This window comes from Pleurodeles waltl, chromosome 11, assembly GCF_031143425.1.
Source record: "Pleurodeles waltl isolate 20211129_DDA chromosome 11, aPleWal1.hap1.20221129, whole genome shotgun sequence".
In the NCBI taxonomy this organism is placed as follows: domain Eukaryota; kingdom Metazoa; phylum Chordata; class Amphibia; order Caudata; family Salamandridae; genus Pleurodeles; species Pleurodeles waltl.
Genome location: NC_090450.1, coordinates 100,024,336 through 100,046,798, shown reverse-complemented (window position 1 = coordinate 100,046,798; position 22,463 = coordinate 100,024,336). Strand labels below are relative to the sequence as shown.

Below are 22,463 nucleotides of genomic sequence, written 5' to 3'. Positions count from 1 at the left end.
TTTTAAGTGATATACTACTTCTAAAATGAATCCATTTGGCCAAGACCTGTGGTCTATTCACTGTAGACAGCCAGCCCTGCTGCACACAGCCTGAGCAATGAGTGCTGGCAGCAGGGCCTAACCTTTAAAGAGGGCCCGGGAGCTAACAGAGAGGAGCTCCTGAATTGAGTTTTAAGGTGATTCTCAAAATACATTTTTTTCCAGTTTATGAGCTTTCGGATTTTTGGAACAGTTGCAGGAAGTTTGGTGCTACGTTTTATAGTTTTTTTCCTATAACCATGGTGGCAAACAGCCACTTGCAAATGTTTTGTACCAAATTTTAGAATTCTGTTGGACACTAGTCCTACATTCCAAGAAGTTTGATGTACAGGTTTTCAAATGGAGAATTCACAGTAGTGCTCCCACAATGACTCCGGGATCAGCTGGGGCTGCTAATATGACATGTGTTATTAGTTTTGATATGGAAATATTGGTGGGGGAACCTACATACCACTAGTCCATTTGAGGTGGCACTCGGGGCAGAGAGTGTAGTGAGAGCAATGATGAGTGCTATAAAAATGCCACGTGGAACGTGTGAGGTCTATGCAACAAGACATGGGCAGAGGAGTGGTGTATTACAGTTAATGACCTTGATATCTTGTGTACCCAAGAAAGTGGGGTTGCGCCCCTACTCTCGTACAAGGATTTACCTCACATTTCTTGTGCGCCACTGCTTCCCAATCAGGGAGGGCTAAGGGTGGGCTTCAGGTACTTATCTGTAACAAACTCCTTGTAGTAGTTAAAAAAAACTCCTGAGAGACCCCTAATTTTCAACTGTTGTGGTTAACTTCTAGGAGCATGGTGGATGTGGTGCTAATCAACTTTTATAACAATGTCTTTGATTTCACTCATTGCAGAGTAGCCCACGCTCCGGATCATGGTTTGCATAATTTTTTACGCCTAATCCACTCAACTTTTATTATACTATGGGCCGGAGATTTTAACATTCAACCCCGTTTCTTGCCGGCATCTCAGGCCTGTGGGTTCAATAGCCAGGAGGAGGTAGGCTATGATCATTTTGGCCACAACAACTATGGAGATGTTTTAAACTTAATGACCTGATGCTACTGAGATGCAAACATGGAGATAATGGGGAAGCAATTCCATTCTTTAGAGGTAATAACACCTCATCTGTTATTGATTACATTGTGGTGTCTTCGACCGCTAATAATGTATGTGACACCACCTACATTGTCCAATCTGCATTGAGTGACCATGACCCGATAATCCTCTTGACCCTAGTTTGGGGACCTAAGTGTGAGTCTCATACTATTATGAATCAGGTTGATGCATATGGGACTAATGGGGTGAGATGGGGTGAGATGATAATGGAGAGATATTGACCCAGATGGCTTACTACAGAACATTGTAGAGTGGTGTCTGCTCGAGTTTAACTATTGTTTGCAAGATGTAATTGACCCTATAAGGTTGCTTAGTTGTTTCAATCATGTTACTTCCTGTATCAAGGTCCTTTTGACACCCCCAAATAAAAGTCAGGCAGCCTAAGAGGAAGAGGATGTTTTGACCACGCATGTACTAAAGCCCGGGGGGAACTTAAATCAGCTCTTCACAGCTCCCCTAGAGACCCAGCAACAATAAGGATATTACTTGGCAAATACAGGAAAGCCCTGGAGCGAAGGAAGAAGTTGATGATGGAAGAGGCATGGTTAAAATGAGTTTTGGCCACAATAACAATCAATAACAAACTGTTCTGGGAAATAGTAAATGAACCTATTTTGTCTGCTGCGGTGTCTCCTGAATTAGGCTCTAGCATGGCCCACTTCTCCGAGGTTTTCAAACAAAAGAGAGGGGTGGAAGATATAGCTGGACATGAGGAGCCATGGTGTGAGAATTCCACTTATCTAAATATCACTGTCGAGGAGGTTCTCCTGGCTATTTCAACTGGTGCTGGGGGTAGGGCCCCTGATGTGGTACCGGTGGATGTCTTCAAATCCAATATTAACCTCTGGTCCGCAATCCTCACTAGGGTGTTTAATATGGTAGCAACTGGAGATATCCTGTTATCTTGGACTTCTTCCATCATCATACCCACATACAAAAAAGGAGATAAGTCAGACCCTAAAAGCTACCGGCCAATATCATTGCTAGACTCATCTATGAAAGTCCTAAGTAGGGTCTTATTGTCAAGACTTGACATGTGGGTTTCAGACAATAACATTCTTTCTCCCGTTCAATTTGGTTTTAGGAAAGGATTGGGAACAATTGAGCAATGTGTAAATCTAGATCCGTTGATAGGGAAATATACGAGGGCTAAACCTGAGGCTTTATACATCTGTTGTGCGTATCTCAGTAGTGTCTTTGATTTAGTAGAGCATGCCCTCTTGTGGCCTACACTCCTAGAAATGGGTATCCCAAGGGAAATCATTGACTTTTTGGCCTGCCTTTACAAAAACCTAACATGTAAAGTCTGCTGTGGTCTAATAGGAGATTGCACCCCTCCCTTTAAGGGTGGGAAAGGTATCCGCCAAGGCTATGTCCTTGCCTCATTACTATTTTATTTATTTATTAATGGGGTGGATAATTTCCTGCAGGAAGTCAGGCAGATTGACCTCGTGTGGCAGGGTGTCCTATACCTGTGTTAATATATGCAGATGATGCTGTCTTGATCTCTAGGACTCCACTGGGGCTCCATAAACTAATGAATGGCTTTGAGGAATTTTTTGACACTAAAGGGTATGAGGATTAATACATCTAAAACTTTCACTATGGTCTGTAGACAAAAAGCAGGTGGTTTTTCATCCAGAACACACCAATTACCACTGTTAATTCCTTTAGCTATCTGGGTGTTCTATTTTCAGGCAAAGGGTCCTAAGAACAGCATATTCACATGATTAGAAATAAAATGTGTAGGAACTTGCATGGCATCTTTAGATTTGCTAATAAACTATTAAGTCGTCCAATAACAGCTTTGGTGGATATTTATAGGGCCAGAGTTTTATCTATTGCAGTTTATGGGGCAGGGGCAAACAGAGGAAAATTGTTTCTTAAGACAGTACATCTGTACAGTCTGGATATGAGTAACTGTATGTGCTGTGTTTTATTTTAATTGTTTGAATTATTTATGAAACTCTATATTATGATTTTGATTGGGACTGTGCACAATGATTTATTTATGTACTTTTATGGCTGCTTTGTATTTGCCGAATAGAGCTTATAAACCGAACCAAAATGGAGAACTATTTCCTGCTCAACTTTCTGCAGCACCTCCGCGGAAATTGGGTTTGACATCTTCTGCATCTGTAGACTTTCTTTGCCACTTCTAACTCCAATACATGCTTCAGTTGGAGACGTCGCCTCATGGTGAAAGTGCTGAAGGAGCAGAGTCCTGTATGGCCCCTCTTTACCTTCTGGTTAAAGCGCTTGCAGGTGAACCCCCACTACATTCAACCTCTTATATGTCTCTGTAATTTCACCAGTGTAGATCATCTCTTTCTCAGCAGGTGCAGATGATGGCTCTAAACCCCCTTTTTGAGGTCTCCCTGCCATAGCTCAGAAATGTAAAATAGCAGTCAGCACAGATCACACTGCTCAGGTTTCCTGCACTTCACAAAATGATAAATGCCCCCCTGTTAAGAAAAATGCTTTTTTGATCTGATGCAAGGTTACATTAACTTTCAGCTGATTAAAATATTAGAATTCTCTTTAACTAGACAAATACTCCAGAAACTCAACCAAATGTCTGAGGGCAATAAAGCAAGTCCTGCCCTAGCTGGTAGCCATCCCCACTAAAATTGAATCTGATTCCACCCTGCATCTAACTGGACATTTTTCTAAGGAAACGTTCTGTTTTTCAACGTTAAACAGTTGTTAAATGTGTCAATAGTCCAAAGAAGACAAACGTTCAAAATGGCTCCCAGAATACACAAACTCAGAACGAAGACTACTGACTATGGAAGGGGATCCAAAACAGGTTTGTCTGTGGGTTTCCTACTGGGACTGTGTACTACAGACCAAGATCACAGGGGCCTGTGTCTGTCACGTTTTGCTAGCCACACCAAACTATCCACACTTCGAGGGTCCCCAACCTTGGCTGGGGGTCAAGAGTGTGCCCAACTTGACCCGCATATGTATTTTGATTTATTTGAGGGAAATAGTACAGATCTCTTGTGCTGTGATGGCAGTCACCAGAAAAAAAATTCTGAGCCTTTGAGTCTGCAAAGCAAATTTGGCATTTGCTTTGCAGTATCAGCTAAGTTTTGGCAAACTAAGGGATGCACACATCTGTATCTATCCATGGTTAAAGAAGGTAAAAATCCAAAAATAATGCATTCCTCATTTTAGTTTCCCTACCGCAGGTTGCTCTCTATCACACAAAGAACCACTGTACGGACTGTCATCAACCTTAACAGCTTTGTTGATCTAAAAAAGGTTTAACACTCTATTGGTGATAGAGACTGAAGCTTACTTACCCTATATGCTGATGTAATAGAAAGATGACGTTCATGAGAAATGCTGCAGTGAAGCTTTATGCACAGAGTTAAAATGGGTGCCATTAACACGGAAGAAAAACAGCTTGACTTCATAAGGAGGAGAAGGCATAACAAATTGTGGGCCAGATGTGCGTAGGGAATGGTCTGTGATTACCAAATAGCAAATTTTTGCGACTTGCTATCTGTAATCACAAACAGCCATGTACAAATGTGTGTGATACACATTTTGCGATTCCCAATGAGTTGCAAAGAGACCTACCACATGAACCAATTGGGAATCGCGAAAATCACAGGGATGTTGGCCTGCTGAGGTCAGCAGATCACCATGTCTGTGACTGCTTTTCAATAAAGCAATTTCTTTTTTAAATGCAGCCCCTTTTTCTTAAAAAGGAAAACGGGATGCGTTTCAAAAAGAAACGTTTTCTTTTGCATTTTTTTTTTTTTTAAATGTAGGCTGCGGTCTATAGGACCACTACCTGATCTCAAAAAAATTTTTACAAGCATTCACAAAGGGGAGGGAGTTCTTTTGGGACCCTTCCCCTTTGTGAACAGGTTACCATCAACATGAAATTTGTGGCAAAGTGCGAATGTTTTGCAACCGCATTTCAGTCGCAAAACATTCATACATGCCACTGTTATTCATTATTATCGAAGGGATGCTCTTAATACGCCCCTTTCTAATACCCTTCCTAATAACGAATAGCAAATCCACATTGCGATTTGGGAGTAGGCAGTGCCCTGTAAGACCACTGCCTGCTCTCAAAAAATGATTTACAAGCATTCACAAAGGGTAAGAGGTTCTTTTGGGACCCTTGCCCTTTGTGAATAGGTTACCACCAACTTCAAATTTGTGGCAAATTGCGAATGTTTTGCAACCGCATTTTGGTCGCAAAACATTTATACATGCCACTGTGATTCATTATTATCGAATGGATGCCTTTGACATGCTCCTTCCTCATACCGAATAGCAAACCCAAAATGTGATTCGGTAACACATTACCAAATCGCAGTTGGGCCTCTGTACATTACAAAATGCCTTTGAGTGTTCGCAAATGGCCCGAATTTGTGAATCAGGCTGTTTGCGAACATCTAAAAGCTTTGTACATCTGGCCCAAAGTGTTTTAATCTTAAAAGCAGAAGATATCCTTGTAGACAGCATTTTTTTTTCTAAAAGATGTCCATGTAGGTCAGAGGAAGGTCTAAGTGGCCATTTTGAATTACATCAGGAGCCACACTGCCAACCTAAAGCACCTCAACTTGGGATGGTATAGAAGCCTTATAGCGAGAAAAACAGATACAGTTTACATTGAAGCGTCTTGTGTGATCCTAGGAACAGATGAAGAATATTGAGGACCCACAATTGTCTCGGCTGCATGGAGACAGTAAGAATCATCTAGGAGTTGGAGGGGTTTGGCTTCACTAGAACCGGTGGAATCACAGGAATTGGAGGAAAAGCAAACAGAATATGCTCAACTCACTTTCTCGAAAGGGTGCTACCAAGCAATCTCTGTTCCCGTACATGGAGGAAAAGTCTGGACATTTTTATTATTTGAAGCTAAATGCAAACAGGTATTTCTGAGAAAATTTCCTATCTGAAATTTTTTTTTTGCATCACACCGTCATCAAAACCTCATTTCTGATTTTATTCGAAGATTCTCCTGCAAATGTATGTATGTGAAAACTTATGAACTGGGAAGTGATTTTTTTTTTTTTTTCTTTTTTTCCCCAAATCGACAGATTGATCGGGATCAAGAGAGACAACTCCTGGAACTGGTGCAACCTTGGCTGTTTAAAGAATGCTCTCTGGCAGCACGGTCAACATGAAATAAGATTATTTCAATCTGTAAAATGAACTGGTTTCATTTATAGTATATTGATGTGATATAGAGGTTCCTTCCACTGCAAGGTTCTGCGGGTAGGATCCATAACCTGTTCCAAAGGAAGCATCTGTTACCAGGGAAGATACCGATGAATAGGAACTCCTTTGGAAATACTTACTGTGCACCACCAGGGGACAGAGGCATTCTTGAGTAGAGATAGGAAGAATATGTCTTCCCAGATGTCTTCTGTTACACTTGGCATCATTGGAAGGGTCTCCCCTAACTTTTTGCCTCTACTTCCCAGGTTGCTTCGGTGTGCTGGACTCTGTTTTGTGTGCTCTTGACAGTTTACCACTGCTGACCAGTGCTAAAGTATAAGTGTTCCCTGAATAAATAAAATGTGTACATTGGCTTATCCATGATTGGCATATTGGACTTACTAGTAAGTCCCTAGTAAAGTGCACTAGAAGTGCCCAGGGCCTGTAAATCAAAAGCTACTAGAGGGCCTGCAGCACGGGTTGTGCCACCCACATTAGTTGCTCTGTAAACATAGCTCAGACCTGCCACTGCAATGTCTGTGAGTGTGGTTCTAAACTGCCAATTCGACTTGGCAAGTGTACACACTTGTCAGGCCTAAACTTCCCTTATTATACATGTAAAGCACCCCTAGGGTAGGCCCTAGGTAGCCCCATGGGCAGGGTGTAGTGTATGTTAAAGGGGGGACATGTACTTATGTGTTTTACATGTCCTGGCAGTGAAATACAGCCAAATTCGGTTTTCGCTGTTGCAAGACCTACCTCTCTCATAGGTTAACATGTGGGCTGCCGTTAAGTATCATTAAAGCGCAGATTCCCTTTGGGAGACGATAACAATTTGGAGTTTAGAGTCTCTGAACTCACAATTTAAAAATAAGTATTTTAGTGAAGTTGGTTTTTAGATTGTGTGTTTGAAAATGCCACTTTTAGAAAGTAGGCATTTTATTGCTTAAACTATTCTGTGACTCTGCCTGTTTGTGGATTCCCTGTCTGGGTCAGTTTGACAGTTGGGCTGTTTGCAACTCTCCTTTAGACAGTGACACAAAGGGAGCTGGGGTCTAGCCTGCATATCCTGATGGGCCATCTGGACTGAGGGGAAGAGTGGTCACTTACACCTGAAAGGGCTGTGCCTGCCCTCACAGAATGCAGTCTCCAACCCCCTGGGGTGTGTCTGGGGCCTGGCCTGGGCAAGGCAGGATCTTGAAAGCAACAGAGACTTCTCTTTGAAGTAGGCCTACTTCAAGGGCAGAAAAGGGCATAAGAAGAGCACCCACAACCCCTGAAATTCAGATTACTTCTGGAACCAAGATGAATCTCTGCCCGGGAGAAGAGCTGGAAAAGCTGGAGGAAGAGTACTGCCCCTTTGCCTGTGACGATGCATTGCTGAGTTTGCCTGCATTAGCTGCTTCTACCTGAGAGAGGACAAAGACTGACTTTTGTGTGACTTCCGACTGGTGAAGAATCTCCAAGCGCTTGAACTGAGTATGCCTCCTGTTGTTGAAGTCTCAGGGACAAACAAAGACCTCTCTGCCAGCACTTGTGCTTTCTACTGAGTGTCCTGCCTGCCAAGTGGTGCCTTAACGTGTCTCTGGGCCCTGAAAGGTGCAGCTGGGGAAAAAGGACAGAAATCCACGCAAAGACCGCCGTGCGGGGAAACTTGACGCACCACCCGCCTTGCTGCTGCTAAACGACACGCTGCCGGCCTCAAGGCTAAAATCGACGCTCCACCTGCATCATGGCTGGGAGGTCGACGCAATGCGGCTGGAGACACAATGGGAAAAGAAAAGGGTCTGATCATACCTTTTTGTTCTTTGATGCTGAACCAAGGCTAAAGCAACAGTCAGCAGGTCAGAATAGTACCCGATATTAAAATCAACGTAATCAGAAGTCACAGAACCGTTCTTTAGATATTCTTCTGTGAGAATCTTCTACTGGAGAAGCCACAGTCACAGTGGAAGAGGAATCTTCCTGGCCATCCTATGGTGTTATTCTTTTCCTCCTCAACTATGAAATCTGTCAATTTTCCTATGAGGCGAATTTCTTTCCTGCCTTTTGAGACTCTCTCATTTTTGACAAAATTCAGTCTTGGATGCTCTGCGAAGGTGGTAAGCAGACCATGTATAAATTATGTGGGTCAGTGGTAGTCTTCTTTTTACACGAGGGCCACAACTTAAAAATTTTGAAAGCTTGGCAAAAGGACAAACTTTCTGGGTGAAACAAAACAGTTTTACCAGGAATCTGCTAGTGTATTCGTAGCAGAGATGAACAGGCAGCATCATATCTAGGCCTGAAAGCAGCAATACCAGCAGGATCCAGGCAGTTTGTGTCAAGGAGCTTGAAACAAGATCCAGGATGTATGTCCAAGCTCCTGGAGTTTGGACACGACCAACTGCCAGAGTCAGTACAATTTCCAGGTTTCGCTCCCAAGATTATCTTCCCAGGATTTTTGCAGTGGTCACTACGTGTGTGCAGAGAAGCAAGGAGGATATGCTGGTGCGATACCATTTTCTCAACAGGCAGCTTCAGAAAGAAAGAAAAGCAGAGGAAGAAGACAAAAAGGGGTTGGCATGTTGCTGCAGCTCTGCCCCCTGTGGGCAGGGTTCATTTCCATCTGGCATTCATCATTCTTATAAATACATAAATGTATGTGAGCAGCTTAGGGTAATGTTAACAACAGATGCACCCTTAATGCTCATTGATTAGGTACTGTGCAAACACATTTTGATGATTGCTGATAATATTGCTCATGTTTGATATCATTGCTAGCACATGCACAAAATGAAGGGGTCCTGTTTCCACACCCCAAACTCATTAACTTTATTTGTGTAGGCCAGCAGGCAGATTCCTGCGTGCAGCTGCTGCATTTCGAAAATTCTAACATGCTGCAACCAGACAGGACATATACAGGGAGTCAAGAAGAACAATCCTCTTGAGACTAAAGGGGTGCGGGAGGGGGGATTTAAGGTTTTCCCATCGCAGGTCATATCAAAGGGCTGTCCCTGAACAACACCTATTTGTGGTTGGGGGTCCACCAAACTAGGAGCCTCACAAGCAGTCAGCAAAAAGCAGACAGGGGAACTTTCATGGACAAAAAATGGCGGCTTGCTAGAGCTGCACAAGTTGAGTGAGGTAATGTAATTATTGTATTTGCACTGAAAGACTACTTTTTGAGGCAGGCCTATGCATGGTAAACTGACTGCCAATCAGGCTGGCACACTGACCTGAAAGAAATGTTAAAAGAAAGCAAATCCTTGTACGAGTACACCCTGACATATTAGTGTGACAACAGTGTTTTTTAATATACAAACGTGCAACCATCGTACTAACTATGTGGATAGGGATCACCGGAGTTTGAAGATAAATAAGAATCAATAACAGTGAAAAAGTAAGTGACATTTTGTGTACAATCACAAAAAATATACATATGCACCATTTGAATCAGGCCATGTGCGCCATCTTTATGATCACTCATAGCGAGGTGGTTGGGCTACTGATAAGCACTTTTGTGGTCGCAGATATAATAGTCCAATTACATATATGTCTCCAAGCGTTTTGCTATTTTGTCACAATCCTTACTGATGAGTTTTGTTTCCCCATCGAGAAAGGAGGCAGAGATGCTTGCTACGAACATTTATTCTATACATCACAGTTCAACATGGAGTTTGAATCACACTGGTGCACTATTGCTTATTAACTTACCTCCGCACTGTATGACTGGCCAAAGCCAGGGGAAGAAACGTTCTTAGATAACAGTGGACTGCTGCTTGGATCTTTTTTTGTGTCTTGCTTTATCAGACTGAGATCAATGTCTTTTTTGAATTGCTGAGCCACATCTAATTTTCCAATCTGCATATATTTTCCCTGTCAGTGACAAATGAAAAGAAACGTCATATTAGGCCTTCTTCAGTAATACGGAACACTAATGATATTTGTCAGGATATAAATACATACATTCTGAACTTTACATTCAGGTTTTAACAAAAAAGCTTTTTGTTGAATTGGGAGTTCTTTCAAAGTTTGGTGGGACAAGAGAACAGTCAAAAGAAATTAGCAGAACTCTCTACCCACCAAACATGTGGGTACGAAGGCGTCTGGATAACAGAGTGTCAGCTTGTTGGAAACCCATGACCTGGCGTAACATCCACTGCTAGTTTCTCCGAGTCACAGTGGTGGTTGCCCCACCCTGCTAAGGTCGAAAGACAGTTACTGATTTTTCTTTCCTGGCACCACCATGCAAAGCATGGTCCTGGGAAGACAAGTGTGAAATTGTTTGTTGCTCAAAAGCAAAAAGAATGCTGAGCGGGCTAACTAAAGATGGCGACACACTGAGAAGTGTGATGAAGGGGCGTCTGCTAACCGGTTGAAATAATTTGCCACACAGAGATCCCTTCAAGGTAGACCAGGATTTCTAATATGGTAGGCGGTACTCCTAGAAGGAGGCCAGGGCCTCGGCTGCCGTGGCAGGCTGGGTGGCTGGCCTCACAAAATCTATAACCATCAAAGTTTCATGTCAGTCCTGCAAACAGCTTTTTTCCTATATTTGTTCCACATTTACCCTTTTCTACAAATCTTCTGAATCCCAATGTTGGATTTGGAAACATAGAGCTGGTTTAATTAAGCTTTTTAACTAACTGTGCTTGTGGGAAATAGAGAAAAGAGGATTTTCTACTTGCCACCTTAAAAAGTGCTCTATCTCCACTGGTGCTTTAAATGAACAGGTACCCACAGGTACTCAGTACCTGCACCTCTTTAAACTGAAAGGGAGAGTGCCTGCACTTGTTGGCAGGGGCGTCAATCTTTTCATAGAAGAGTACCTGCACGTCACTGTAGATACCATGTGATATCCAAGTGCCCTCACTTTTATATCTAAGTTTCAAGTGCTGCCTTCGAGTCAATCAGAAGTGCGTTACAATTGGGCTAGGGATAATGGTGCGTATAGCCTCACTGGCCTCACTGGTCTTTAATGCAAGAATACATTTGCAACTATATATAATAAAAAAAACAGGAATCAGAATGGATGGCATCAGCTTCTAACTCAACACCTGATAAAATCGTATTGGTTATTGCAGAAACACAGGCTTTTAGAAAATCCAGACCCATTAGCTGTTTGAGAGAGACAAGTAGTAGGAAAGAAAATAGAGGTCTTGTAATAGATCGTGGTCTGGTCAAAGACTGACGATTAATCTCATATACCATGTTAACTCAATGGCCTTTGCAATTAAATAACTTACTTAGTCTAAATACTGGAGTGGCGTGTTTGATGCATGATTCAAGATAAAAGTGCCAGCCTAATGTTCTACTTCACTGAACATAAATGGCAGACTGTCTGATCCGGGGAAGACAGAGCATCTGGTGTCATGATTTAAAAATCACCGTCATAATTTAAAACTCAGAAACTGTCTGTTGTAAGCTGGCTAGGATCTGGCGGGAAGCTTTAATTCTAAAATATACAATCGCCACTGGGGCAATTTGGATGCCTTAGAGGGTGGTTCCTGTACGTACCCTACTGAAATGGGTGAATTTTAAGCAGAATTCTGACACAATTAGCCGTTCTGTAAAGGGAAGAGGTCCCCGATTGAGAAGCATGATGAATACTTTGCAGATGAAATCTGATAAGTGTGTGAAGCCACGCAGAGGTGATGGCCCTTCTAAAAAGAGACACCAGCGGCCAGCTGACCATCAGAATAATGATCTGCAGCGAACTAGCGTGGCAGCTGGAGCTGATCTTGGAGAGGGGATCTACACAGAGGTAAGGCAGAGAGCCCCCGCACAGCACTAAACACTGGAGAGATGGCCCAGATACCAGTAGGTATCAGACAAATGTAGAAGTTCAGACCTCCAAACTTGAAAAATAAGCCTGCTCAGCAAAGACATAAGCAAACATAATAGTTCTAATGGGGAGAAAGAGGCTTCCTATTAGCAAGCAGTAGGTAATGTGGCAAATGTAAGATTAAAGGTAAAGGATATAGATTGAAGCCAGAGGAGCCACAGGTTACATAGGCATTAGTAGTGCCTGGTTGATAATGAAAAGAGTTGTTGAAACTCCAGTGATATTTCAGAATAAAAGCATAATGTGATATGAGCTACTGTCCAGGATATATGTGAAATGCAACACTGGAAACAACATAATAATTATGATCACAGTTACCTATCAGTGGGACGCTTCAATAGAGGGGGCTTTGGAAATAAACAAGGGGGATGAAGCATGACAAGATATGCACAGATCCTAAAGAACACCCATATCAGTGGGGGTTTCTTCTCTGGAAGAAAACAGGTACAGGTAGATTCGAGAACGAGACTGGATCCCGCTTAAGTGCTAAACCAAATGGAAAAACAGTAGGGGCAACAAATCCACTTCCACAAGGAAATATGATAAGGAACCCATCAACACTTTGGGTACAACACAACCTGAAACCTATCTGTGGCGACAACATCAAACAACTGAAGGAATTAAACTGTAAATGTGATGGTCTGCAGGACGGATCACACCATAATCATGTAAAGAAGAGGGACGTGAAGGAAAATAAAGGATAACATATACAGGGATATTGTAGAGCACTATTCCAACACATGCTTAACGAAACCAAGGGCTCTGAAGTTACCATAGTGCAAGCTCTTAGAACCAGGGTCCTACAAATATCACTGGAAGCTCATCTTAGAGATATCCTTTAAAATGGCCTTCTCAACTACAGGGAGTGCAGAATTATTAGGCAAATGAGTATTTTGACCACATCATCCTCTTTATGCATGTTGTCTTACTCCAAGTAGTATAGGCTCGAAAGCCTACCACCAATTAAGCATATTAGGTGATGTGCATCTCTGTAATGAGAAGGGGCGTGGTCTAATGACATCAACACCCTATATCAGGTGTGCATAATTATTAGGCAACTTCCTTTCCTTTGGCAAAATGGGTCAAAAGAAGGACTTGACAGGCTCAGAAAAGTAAAAAATAGTGAGATATCTTGCAGAGGGATGCAGCACTCTTAAAATTGCAAAGCTTCTGAAGCGTGATCATCGAACAATCAAGCGTTTCATTCAAAATAGTCAACAGGGTCGCAAGAAGCGTGTGGAAAAACCAAGGCGCAAAATAACTGCCCATGAACTGAGAAAAGTCAAGCGTGCAGCTGCCACGATGCCACTTGCCACCAGTTTGGCCATATTTCAGAGCTGCAACATCACTGGAGTGCCCAAAAGCACAAGATGTGCAATACTCAGAGACATGGCCAAGGTAAGAAAGGCTGAAAGACGACCACCACTGAACAAGATACACAAGCTGAAACGTCAAGACTGGGCCAAGAAATATCTCAAGACTGATTTTTCTAAGGTGTTATGGACTGATGAAATGAGAGTGAGTCTTGATGGGCCAGATGGATGGGCCCGTGGCTGGATTGGTAAAGGGCAGAGAGCTCCAGTCCGACTCAGACGCCAGCAAGGTGGAGGTGGAGTACTGGTTTGGGCTGGTATCATCAAAGATGAGCTTGTGGGGCCTTTTCGGGTTGAGGATGGAGTCAAGCTCAACTCCCAGTCCTACTGCCAGTTCCTGGAAGACACCTTCTTCAAGCAGTGGTACAGGAAGAAGTCTGCATCCTTCAAGAAAAACATGGTTTTCATGCAGGACAATGCTCCATCACACGCGTCCAAGTACTCCACAGCGGTGCTGGCAAGAAAGGGTATAAAAGAAGGAAATCTAATGACATGGCCTCCTTGTTCACCTGATCTGAACCCCATTGAGAACCTGTGGTCCATCATCAAATGTGAGATTTACAAGGAGGGAAAACAGTACACCTCTCTGAACAGTGTCTGGGAGGCTGTGGTTGCTGCTGCACGCAATGTTGATGGTGAACAGATCAAAACACTGACAGAATCCATGGATGGCAGGCTTTTGAGTGTCCTTGCAAAAAAAGGTGGCTATATTGGTCACTGATTTGTTTTTGTTTTGTTTTTGAATGTCAGAAATGCATATTTGTGAATGTTGAGATGTTATATTGGTTTCATTGGTAATAATAAATAATTGAAATGGGTATATATTTTTTTTTGTTAAGTTGCCTAATAATTATGCACAGTAATAGTCACCTGCACACACAGATATCCCCCTAACATAGCTAAAACTAAAAACAAACTAAAAACTACTTCCAAAAATATTCAGCTTTGATATTAATGAGTTTTTTGGGTTCATTGAGAACATGGTTGTTGTTCAATAATAAAATTAATCCTCAAAAATACAACTTGCCTAATAATTCTGCACTCCCTGTATGAAGGAAACATTATTAATGAAGCATGGTGGTACTGACAGCGCAGATTTAGAATACTGCACTATTCAACTTTATCAGGGTCTGGCTCAAAGCACACTGAACACAAGGAGAGCTCGCCAAGATGACAAAAAAAAACTGAGAGAGAGAGATATATGAGATAGAGTCTAATCAGTCCTTCTGCATTAGTTTTTCTCCATTACCTAAAGAATCACATTGTCAAAAGCCCAGGAAAAAGGAAACAGGATACTGGGTGTGACAGTACGGTAGTAAGAGAAGAACGCTGGACATTGACAGACCATAAATTAGGAACAGAGGTTGATGGACGAGTGTTTGAAGCAGCTGGTGAAGGGGGGATGAAGCAAAATCTAACTGAGGGACCAGCAGTGAAAACTAACCCTAAATACCAGACATGCCGTTTCCTTTACTAGAGAAAAATATTAGTCATTGTGACACAACATAATTTAACAAATATGTTGTGCCAAAACCAATAAAATACAAAGATGAGCTTAGAGGATGGGTGGGAGGAGATTCTTGAACCTGGGTGTGCATCACTGACTCACCTGAGGTGTTTCTATTTCCCGCTTTTGTGGAAGCTTAGAAGTTAGTAATTATTTTTGTTTTCACATTTGTTAGTTGGAAGAATACCGACCTTCAGAAACGGCACAGTAGGACGGTTTGTAATATATTAAGCTGATTTATCACCTCCACAATGGTATTTTTTTAACTTGAGTTTTGGGGGGTCTAAACTCCCCAACATGGCCTTAAAACCTGACCGGTAACAACACTTTGGTCTCAAGAACACTAGGCTTGTGACAAAGTATTCAACTCAATTCGATGCATTTGCTAACAACAAGATTAGCAGAATAATGATTGCGATTCATAAACATCAGTCATTCAAAACGGAAGGGTTATTAAAATAATATAAGGGGCAGATAACTCATCCGAAGAGGGAAAATAGAGGGGATATACCTGACTGTAAAAGTATCATATGGAGTGAACTCTAATCAAGACGTTTCTGCTCTCCCACAAGGGAACTATTAAAGTGTAAATGGTGGGAGATAGGGAATACCAGCAAGGAAAGGTTTCTGTTTTTTAGTTGCCCCAGTCAAATAACCCCATGGCAAGCCTTGGCTGTTTTTGCTCACTGAGGCAAACAAGAACGCTATAATCAAAGCTAAGGTTAGGAGAAGATTCCATGTCACCAAGGACACGGTTCTACGATCCTACAGTTTCATTTAACAACCGATTGCATTTAGGGAGATTTATTCCAGGTACACTTCAGCTGATCCAGTTGAAGAAACAGGATTGAAATACCTGCATAAGAAAAGCAGAGAACTACAGAACAACTTCTTTGGTGACATTCTCATAGGATATCCCTAATCATAGCTACAGTTCACTCTCATTAAAAGGACTTTATTTTGTATGTTTATGCATTAGCATTATAGAATACAATTGTTTTTAAACTCTGATAAGGACGGCAATATACTTTGAATTGTGAGCAACCATTTGTGTTATGAGCCTCGTCATCCAACACATTCAATGATCTCATGTAAAAAGGAAGGGACTCTATCAGATTTGACTCCATGCTACACTATATATATATATATATATATATATATACACACACACATATATATATATATATATATATATATATATTTTTTTCTTTTTTTTTTCTTTTTAGTATTGATGTGGATATCTAACAATGATGTTTGACACCCCCCTTTCGATTAATAGCTGCAAGGTAAGGGTCTTTTTGTTCTTCATCTGCTTAGATTACATTTACAGCAGAGTTGCAGGCTGAGAAAAGTAATGTTTTCTCTGTCCAACAGAAATGGTACTGCTACTTAAACTAAGAGAATTGTATGTCCATGCCTTTTGAAAGGCCACAAAAGGTGTTATTTCTGAGAAGATATCTCTGAACTCCACAGACTGGTTTCAAGACTAATGAAACATGTCTCTGATTGACTTCCCTCTACTGATTAGCGGGCATGCTCCTACTTTCTGCGGCCCTACATAGCTTCCATGTTCCTTCACACAGGAGCTTGCTAGCTGACATTCAGACTTCTGGTATGTACTCTGGTGTCATAGAACATAACCGGCAAGTTCCACTAGTTACAGCTTGTTTTTGTTTCATCTATTAAGAGGAACCAGAGCAGCCCTATGTAGCTGAGTATTGAGAAACGACTGACTCTCACGCCTCATGGCTGGTCTCCAAACTGCAAGTTCCTTGGTCTTGCACCATTTTTGGGCTGTCACCAGGGTTCCTTAGCCTCGACGATGCTCTGTGAAACTCTGAGGGGATTTCATTGCCATTTGAGCTAATAGAAGTTGCTTGTAGAGTGTCTGTCATCCTCCATGTACCTGGTGGAACAGAATTTTTGAATATATTCTGACGTGACACAGGCTGTTTAGTCTGCACCTAAAATGGTACCTCTTTTTAAGGCTTGTAATTGTGTTAAGGAGTACACCAGATACCTTTAGAATAGAGGTTTCTAAATTAGAGCCAGGAGAGGCGGAATAATGCTAGATGTTCAGGATAACCACTATGTATTTTTAACATTTTTGTAAATTACATGTGAATTTATGTTGATATACTGAAAATCTAGCATTGATCCTGCCCTCTTGTGCATATGTTTGACTTCAATGATCTTGATCAAGTAATTGGATTCGTCATGAATCTTTTACATTGTGACTGGAAACTATTACAGTAGCATCTGTAACAAGCTATTGAATTATCTGTGATGGAAAGTGTTTAACCTCAGACCCTGTTTTCAACTATGATTTTAACTATTTATTACTGAATAAACTTCGGCTAGGTAATCATTAATATTGTTAAATATATGGCTGATATGCTTGCATCACAAATTGTTGTTCCAAACTGATTGGTGCCAATTCACGAAGACAATTTTTAGTCAGAAAGCAGTAGTCCAGTACTCTTACATGCTTTTGTGAACTGGCTACAAAACATGCAAAATGGTACATAACATAGGAGCCTGGCGATTAACTACTTTATCTTGAGAGGAATATTGAAATCTCAATACAATTGTTTCACAATATTCCTGGCAATGGTCATTTTTTAGCCCTTCTAGCTGGGATTCAGACCAGCATCAGTGGCAAATAATCAATCAGAATTCCAAAAACCTAGTTCTATCAAGGACACTCTATTATGCCTCAGCCTTTATCCAAGTTATGTAAAGCCACTTCCTAAGCAGAACTGTGGTGTATCAGCAGAAAGTCCTAGAAAATTATTTAACATACTCAAATGATGGAAACATTCAAATTTAGAGTCAAGGACGATTTTGTACTGAAACTCAAACTAAAGGTCTGGTCTACTGCCAGCTTTTGTTGTCTGCACAGCCTCATGTGTTCAAAAGTTTAATAAAAAATATATAACGTTGGATGGGTTGTAGGTGAGCTCTAGGTATCAATTGGTCTGTTCTATTGCCATTTACACTTTTTCCACCCAACAAAGCATGGATCATGATCTAAGGGCGACGTGAGCGTAACATTTTTCCTGATCACAGGTGCACAATCAACTGAAAATGAGTGACAAGGTTGACGGCCGATGTGTTACTTTGCTAGCGCTTTTTTCCATTATTTATCATTTTACTATTTTTTTACTATTTTTTGCCAAGATTAATCATATTTTTCTGTGCATTAACGTTAACAATGGTACCTGTTCAAAGTGCACCTGTCTACCAGGGAGCACCTGTACTGTTCTATAAATTATGTGCAATGATAAAATCATTTTTTGTTTAATATAATTTTTAATGCCAGCATATGGTCGCCACTTTATGGTCACATGTTTCCACTTACTTTTATTTTTGTGACATAAGTTTGCATTTAAAAAAAAAAAAAAGTATCCACCACAACAGCTCTCCAAGGCCAGACCTACTGGCTTTGCCAATACTTGTCCCAAAACGAACACTGTATATGACTCTTTGTAGAATACAGCTGGTTACTCAGCAACTCACCATTGCGCATAGCTGTTTTTCCAGCTAATTAAAAGGGTGTTTTCATAAGGGACAGATTACAGGAAACGACAGCTTTGCAGTAGTAAAGCTACACTGACATGTAAATTGCCTTGCAGAAGAGAAGAGTGGAATCATTAAGGGACACATGAAGAGTGAAAATTATTGCCTAATGTCCAATATTGAAAATCTGCATGAAAACATCCATTGTTTCCTGATGGATTTTTTCTTAGGCAGACACAATCTCTACTCAAAACATGAAAGCATTCCGCACATATTTGCAAACTGTGGTGAAAAGGTAGAGATAATTCGTGTTCTTTTGCAGTCAAAGTGTCTAGCTGAGAAAATCCACAAAAATAGAAGATGCCTTGTAGAGTTTTAACTTTAATTTGCACCTGAAAGTTTGCTATGTGTGTCCTATTATATACTGTTAACATCTCATGGCATAAACTTATAAGCATTGGTTTAAATAATTAAACTTAAATTAATAGAAGGGGCAGCAGACACTCATGCAGCCCCTGCTGTAATATTGAAAGTGCTGGCGAACACGTAGAGCCAGAGCTATCTTCAATGGGTGGTCCCTCATTTGCATGGGAGCGCCATTTTATGGACACAAGCCCAGTGAGGCAAGCATACCCTTAGAAGGCACAGACAGTGCCACACAAGAATGTGGCGAACTGTTAGAGTGCCCCCTGAGGTCAGCTCTCTGGAAGGGAGAAAAGGGTCCCCTGGATCCTCCAGACCACCCCCTGCAAATGAGTGCATCACTCACTGCACCCATCTGACGGGAGATCTCGCTCCCTTCTTCATAGTGCAGGCGAACTCCCACCTACAATTGGAAACACTGAGCGCCGGTGAAGCAGCTGCTCCGTATTTCTCTCAAAGCTCTGCCCCTAAGGTAGCACGAGTTTGCGGTTGCCCAGGGGGTGGTCGGCAGCGCAAATTTGTGGCTGCCTGGGGGGGGGGGGGCACAACATTCATTTTGAGACATGGCGCAAACAAAGACAGTGTGCCCCTTCACTAGTATGGGCCCAAACGGCTTTTCTACGATTTTGATTAACCGTTCTGATGTTAAGGCATTATTTCTATGATGCCCCAAACAAGATGTTTCCATTTTCTCCAGAAGAACTGGTGTAAACCTCAGAAATCATGGAGGCAAACCAGGGAAGGGCAATATGCTCACAGAATAGCTGTCCTGGATAACATTTGGAAGTCCAGCGCCAAATGTATTTTCCACACATTGATAGACAAAAAGGTACTAGGGAACCTTCTAATGGGCACACCTCTTCAGCAATGGGGCAGAGAGCCACTTAGGACCCAGTAAGTATAACGATTTGCAGGTACCCTGGTAGATACTGTGTTAAGCTTTGATTTGGCACAAAAGCCAGAGTTGCTCCAAAAACTGGACTTAAACATGCTGAATACATGTGATTTTGAAAAGGACAAAGCACGAACAGTTTGGTCCACTTCATAAGCTTTTATTTGAAAACTTTCTTCACTGATTTTTAATATAACAGGACAGACTTAACAGTCTGATCTAATAAGACCGGGTTTGCATTTAGCTTGTTTGAAAATGCAGATCATTTTAAGTTCTATCACAGTATTAAAGAATAAAGTAATACATAAACACATACATCAACATACTAACATATAGGGCAGATGTCATGAAAGTTCACATCAGAAAATACTCGCCCAGCACTGCCGCCCCATTTGCAAGTGATCTATACCCCCCAGTATTCAAGAGCCTGCCTCATCCGTTAATTTAGACCTACTTCAAGTACACATGCCGTGTGATCAGGACTAACAAAGCCCTATTGTCCAGTTAACACAGCATCTAACTACGCCTGCCAGGTTAATTCCCCCCAACGGATATTCTGCAAATGAGGGGTCTATAACGTACATCTATCTAGTGATAGCAATAATAAGGCTCTCAGACATCTACCAATCGAAGGAATGGGACACACACATCATCAAACAGTGTGTTTGTGTTGACCTTTATAAATTCCCCTCTCATATGTGGCCACTCTAAAAAGTTCAGTCGACCGTTCTTGGTGTGTAGGTACATTCGGCGAGTGTCAGTGCCTTAATATACAGATTTTCGTGACCATCAGGGCCATCTACATCCATCATATCCAAGGAGTGGTACTGTCATCTACGTCTGAAACGTCATGTAAAATAGCTAAGTTGGCCAATTCAAAAAATAATAAAGATTGGTGTTATGTAGTGTGCGTCAAGCAGCTGTCTAGTACTGAGCTGGCATGTGGTAGAATTCCGGCTTTTCTGAATTTATATGGGGTCCAAGGCTAATTACCAATTTTTCAACACTTCAACTGAGCCTCCCTGGAGTTTTGATCATGACGGCCTAACAGGTCCACCAAGTCTTTGTCCTTATATTCCACATTAAAGCTGACCTGCCAGTTCGTTTTTGTCTCCTGTCTAGGGTCATTGGAGTATGGTGTATGTATTTGTGCAAGGGTGACTCAGGCAGGACAGGCAGGTCCATTCCCAGTGTGCTGCAACACCAAAGTAAATTCTGCACACATAGTTTCAAAAGACACAGTACCTATCACATTGATTCCCTCTTCTGCACACTGTGACCAATTGAGCAAGGTATACCTACATTCAACCATACCGGGGCTGTTTGATGAAGAAATGCGTCCATACCTAAAAGTTTATGAGCATTCCTCCCAATGGACGTAATTGCCATCAGCGTTGAGAAATACTTGGCAGAGGAAAAAGATTGAGCACTGTATAGGGCTCAGCTCGTTCCATCGATATCCACGCAGGTCTTTCTCCACCAGAGGCCAGGATGACTGCGGGATGTTGTGAGCGAGGTAGTGTATGTTCATATCTGGCAATCACAATGTGCCTGCTACCGTGTCTGAGTAAATTTGCAGGATTGAACCTGGGCCTCCTGCCCACATAGAAGATGTTTTTCATGTGTTTGTTTAGTGTTTGAAGTGGGGATCATAAGTGGTATCATACTGAAAACGTATGTAAATCTTGGAGCAGATACCATTTTTGCAACCTGGACTCTACTTCATAGGGGTAGGGAGTTGTAACAAGGACCTGCGAAGGAACCGTTTTAGCAATTAGCAGAATTAGATTAGCTGAGCACTATACCCTTCAGCGCTTTTATAATTAGTATGCCCAGTATGCGTAGGTTATGGAGCTCAAAGAAGTTCCACCAGAAGCTATGATTGTTAGGCACCTGTCCAGTAAGACACATCTTGATAGGTACATCTTCGCTTTTCGACCAGTTGATTTTGTGACCAGAGAGGATGGAAAAGGCTGTGATAAGAGGCATTAAAGCCCTCATTATGGCCCTGGGGGGGTGGCGGCATTTTGGAGAAGAGTACTGCCAACAGGCTGGCGGTACTCTTCCCCAAAATAGGACACTGGCGTTTTGGCTCAAGCCAAACCACCGATGTACTACTCCGTCCGCCAGGGCAGTAACAGCCGCAGGGCTGGAGACTTCAGTCTCCAGCCAGGCGGCTGTCACTGTCCCACCCGCAGGATTATGACCCTGCCTACCCCCATGGTTTTCGTGGTTTCCTTACCACCACGAAAACCATGGCGGTAGGCACTATCAGTGAGAGGAAATCCCTTCCCTTTCACTGATAAGGGTCTCCTCCGCCCCCTTCCCCTCTCCAGAGTCTTCTCCCACCCTCCACCTCCCACTCCCGACCTCCCTACGACAGACACACACATTCACGCACCATCATGCACATGCATACATATACTGATTTCCACTTTCACCCATGCATGCATACATCCATTCACACACACATCCACACCCACTTACATACATACAGGCACACATGCATTCAAACATAACATACACGCACACTCACAACCATGCACGCACACACTTTGCTCACAGATGTATTGC

General features: G+C 42.0%; 1 protein-coding gene across 2 annotated transcripts in view; it reads right to left on the bottom strand.

Annotated features, from left to right (window-relative positions):
* The window catches only part of ZBBX (zinc finger B-box domain containing), a 440,192-nt gene that overhangs the window by 302,394 nt on the left and 115,335 nt on the right, over positions 1–22,463 (bottom strand). For both annotated transcript variants that reach the window (XM_069213223.1, XM_069213224.1), the window contains exon 8: positions 10,045–10,206. In XM_069213223.1, the coding sequence (XP_069069324.1) occupies positions 10,045–10,206 (162 nt within the window). The remainder of the gene's footprint in view (positions 1–10,044; positions 10,207–22,463) is intronic.